This window comes from Martes martes (assembly GCF_963455335.1).
Source record: "Martes martes genome assembly, chromosome: 5".
NCBI classification, from domain to species: domain Eukaryota; kingdom Metazoa; phylum Chordata; class Mammalia; order Carnivora; family Mustelidae; genus Martes; species Martes martes.
The window spans coordinates 88219639-88223868 of NC_137892.1; the positions used below are offsets into that span (position 1 = coordinate 88219639).

Genomic DNA, 4230 nt, shown 5'->3' on the forward strand with positions numbered 1-4230 from the left:
AATATCCAGTAATGGATACTCAAATTAGCAGGCAAAAGATTAAGCAGAAACATGATATTTGCATAATTTCAAAGTGTCTCTCACCAAGTATTTATTAATTACAAGAAAAAACAGTAACTTTATAGTGCAGAAACTATACAGATATTATTTTAACCAAGTGATGGAAATTAATATCACCTTAACACTATTTTTATATATTAAGTATAACTGTATATTTAAAAATGTTTAACATGGTAAATTTTATGTTGCTTTTTTTTTAAGATTTTATTTATTTATTTGACAGACAGAGATCACAAGTAGGCAGAGAGGCAGGCAGAGAGAGAGGAAGGAAAGCAGGCTTCCCACTGAGCAGAGAGCCCAATGCGGGGCTCGATTCCAGGACCCTGGGATCATGACCCAAGCCGAAGGCAGAGGCTTAACCCACTGAGCCACCCAGGCGCCCCTTATGTTGCTTTTAACCACAATTTTTTAAAAAGATTAATATTACTGCTAAGTAGGACACATTGACATCAGGTACCCCAATAATGATGCACTGAGAAGGATACAGTATCATTTCTGTGGTAGTCTTCCCAGTAATGCATAGCACAAATCTAATATGAAGAAGATAAAGACAATCTCAAATTGGGGAACGTGTTTGTTAACTAAACTTATTTTGGTAACCATTTCACAATACATGTGAGTCAAGTCATTATGCCATATACCTTGAATTTATACAGTGCTGTATGTCAGTTATATATCAATAAAACTGAAAAAATTGAAAAATCAAATCTGGTAATATCTGACAATGAATCTTTCCTTAAGGCTACTTAATTGGTATTCATGACCACTTTTTTCCTTTATATCTTTTTTATTTTATAGTTGTGTGCTAGTACTTGTTAGCTACAGTAAGCCTAATTTATTTTTTCCCTCACCTACCCTTCATTCCCCACATTCAAATAACTTCTCTCTGATAAGGAATGAAATAGACTTTAGTGTATAAAGAGAGGTTTGAGACTTGCCTAAGGCCCTAAACAACCATTAAGAAATCATCTGTAACTTTGGGAAAAATTCCTGAACTGAATCTCTTTAGTCTTATATCTGCGTTTACTCACCTTCTCAAATAAGTCAATCCTTTTTTTTTTTCTTTACCTTTCCTTCCACCTGATTACCTATAAGGACCACCGTTCACCAGGCATTTGCATTGTTATGAACAATGGCAGGCAAGATGTTGAGTCAAAGATGATCTCCACATACTGAGAGGCAAAAATCTAAAATTTCTGAGTGATAGTAAAATATATTTCTGCTTCTCAAATCTAATTGCTTCCTGATGTATCAAAACTAGGACCTGGTCTTCGTCCCTATGCATACGTAACCATCTAATGGAAAATAATTTAAAGGCAAAATAACGGGATATCTTTATGGAACTAAGCATTTCTAGGGCCAGGACTAACAAACTTCTGGAAGAGACATAAATAATGCCTACATATAGCTCATGAGTAAAAACTACATACTGTTGTCAGGTACTTGGCCATGGTCCTCTGACCCCCGAGACCTATTCCTATTAGAGTCTGGTGGTAAACTGCAGCCAGCTTCTGTTTTTGTCTCTCCAGTGCCATGGGGGAAGGGGAAGTTGGGCATAAAGCGTTTAAGAAACCGAAACTCACTATTGCTGGTGCCAGTGGCTGAGCACATTTCATAGGGACAAGGCTGAGATAACGATCCATTGGCCCCTCTTTGTACCAGGTTGTTAGGGAAATTACAGTCATCATAGAAATGCTCTTGAACTGTGAACTTTTCTCTGTATTTAACCTTCTGGTAGATGTGTATACCAAAGATCACTGTGACAGAGAGGAGAAAGAGAAAGGAAAGTACAGCCAGAGAAATGACCAAATATTTAGTGGATGGATTTACCCTTGTAGGATTCTTGGAAGGATCCCGGAACTGCAGATAGGGTTCAGAAAAACCATCTACCAGCAAGATGTTGAGTGAGGCAGTAGTGGAAAGAGCCGGTTGGCCATGATCCTGAACAAGTATGATCAGTTTCTGAATCATGGGGTCTCTTTCAGATATCTGCCGCAATGTACGGATTTCCCCATTTTGTTGTTGAACAGAGAATAACCCAGGGTCAGTGGCCTTAAGGAGATGATATGAAAGCCAAGAATTCTGACCTGAGTCACCATCCACAGCCACTACCTTGGTCACCAGGAAGCCTGCATCCGCAGACCTGGGCACCAGGTCGTTGCAGGGTAAGGTGCCATTCTGCAGTGGGTACAAGATCATTGGGCGGTTGTCATTGTCATCCAGAACCACCACCCTGACAGTAACCTGGCTACTCAGTGAGAGGAAGCCCCCATCAGTTGCCTTTACCACAAACTGAAAATTTTGAATGGCCTCATAATCCATGGTTCTCAGTGCATAGAGCTTCCCATTGTCTGAATTTATGGAGATGTAAGCAAAGACTGATAAATCCCCACTTTGTGGAGGCAGCAGAGTATATGTTACTTGGGCATTCTCACCCAAATCTAGATCCTCAGCGTGAACTTTGCCAATAAAAATTGCTGGGCTGTTGTTTTCTCGAACAGTCAAAATGTAGGAGTCTTCCTGAAATACTGGGGGATTGTCATTAATGTCAGCTATTAACACCTCAATCACAGTTTCTGTGAACAGACTGGGTGGTCCAGTATCCATGGCAACAACAGTGATGTTGTAGCCCGAAACCTCTTCCCGATCCAAGCCTCTGTCAGTAACCAATGAGTAAGAATTCCGGAAAGTTGGTTTGACCACAAAAGGAAGGTCTTCTCTGAGGAAACAGGTGATTTTTCCTCCCACCCGAACATCCCGGTCTCGAATAGAGAAAAGGGCCACTACAGTTTGTAGTGGGGAGTCCTCAGGGAGAGGGCTGGACACAGAGGAAACTGTCACCTCAGGAGGATTGTCATTAACATCCACCACTTCCACCAGGACTTTGCTGTGGGCAGAGAGGCCCCCTCCGTCAGTGGCTTGAATGTCAATATCATATGTTTCAATTGCTTCAAAATCTAGGGGCCCTCTCAGTCGAACCTCTCCAGTGTGAGAGTCAACCTGAAATGTTTGGAGAACTGCTTCTGGGTTTTGAGCCAAGGAATAAGTGATTTCCTTGTTGGAGCCCTCGTCCAGGTCTGTGGCACTCACAGTGGCCACCAAGGAACCGTTGGCGCTGTTTTCCAGTACCTGAGCGCGGTACACCAGCCTAGAGAACTGAGGCACGTGGTCATTGACATCCAGAACCTCCACGCGGATGTGCGCGATGCCCGACTTGGGTGGGGACCCGCCATCCACCGCCGTAATTGTCAAGTTGACTTCAGGCTGGTCCTCTCTGTCCAGGGGCTTATCCAGGACCAGCTCAGCATATTTAGGCCCATGGCTGCGAAAGCGGGTGTGCAGGTGGAAATATGCATTGCGGCTCAAGGTGTAATTTTGAAGACCATTGAGGCCCACGTCCAGATCCTGGGCGCTCTGCAGAGGAAAACGTGAACCCAGGGGCGTGCTCTCTGGAATCTTTAAAAGCGGCTCCTTGTTCAGGAAAATTGGGGCATTGTCATTGATATCAAATACCCTGACCTCGACCCGAAAGGACTGCAGCGGCTCCACCAGGACTATTTCAAAGTGCAGGACGCACGGGTCAGCTTTGCCACACAGTGACTCCCTATCCAGTTTCTCCTTCACGAACAGATCCCCGGTTTTACGGTGGAGACGGAAATGCAGTTTGTTGCCTTCGGAAACCAGCCGCGCCCCGCGCGCAGCCAGCCTCCCTACCTCCAGCCCCAGGTCCTTAGCCACATTAGCCACAAACGAACCGCTCTCCATCTCTTCCGCCACCGAATAGCGGATGGTGGCCGCACTCCCCACAGATACGCACAACATAAAGAGAAGAGACCCTACTTGCCTGCTCTGCAGGAGTTTTCTGTGCGCCACCGCCATCCGTTTTCACAGGCGCACTCTCACAGCAGCCACCCACCACCTGTTGCGGATAGATTTCACTTTTCTGCCAACAGGTTGCTGCAACTGCGGCGGCAGTTAGCTTTGCTCGTCTCTAAACGCAGCGCCACCAAGGGCTAGCCGCGCCCGGTGAGCTGTTTTGCACTTGAAAGAAAATTTGCATTGAGCAACTCAACTCCCCAGTCTACCTAGTGTATTAATAGGTATGTTCTCATTCCGGAGATTAGGTAGAGGATACAAGTTGTTGCCGAAGCAACGGCTGACTCTAACCCG

The 4230-nt window shown here is 44.7% G+C and overlaps 1 protein-coding gene across 1 annotated transcript; it reads right to left on the minus strand.

Moving 5' to 3' along the window:
• Positions 1-1482: 1482 nt before the first annotated feature.
• On the minus strand, positions 1483-3939 carry PCDHB1 (protocadherin beta 1; the record flags this gene model as incomplete). The annotated part of the gene is made up of 1 exon (XM_080804980.1): positions 1483-3939. The coding sequence occupies one exon, from the start codon at positions 3937-3939 to the stop codon at positions 1483-1485; it is 2457 nt and encodes an 818-aa protein (XP_080661106.1).
• Between the last annotated feature and the right edge of the window lie 291 nt (positions 3940-4230).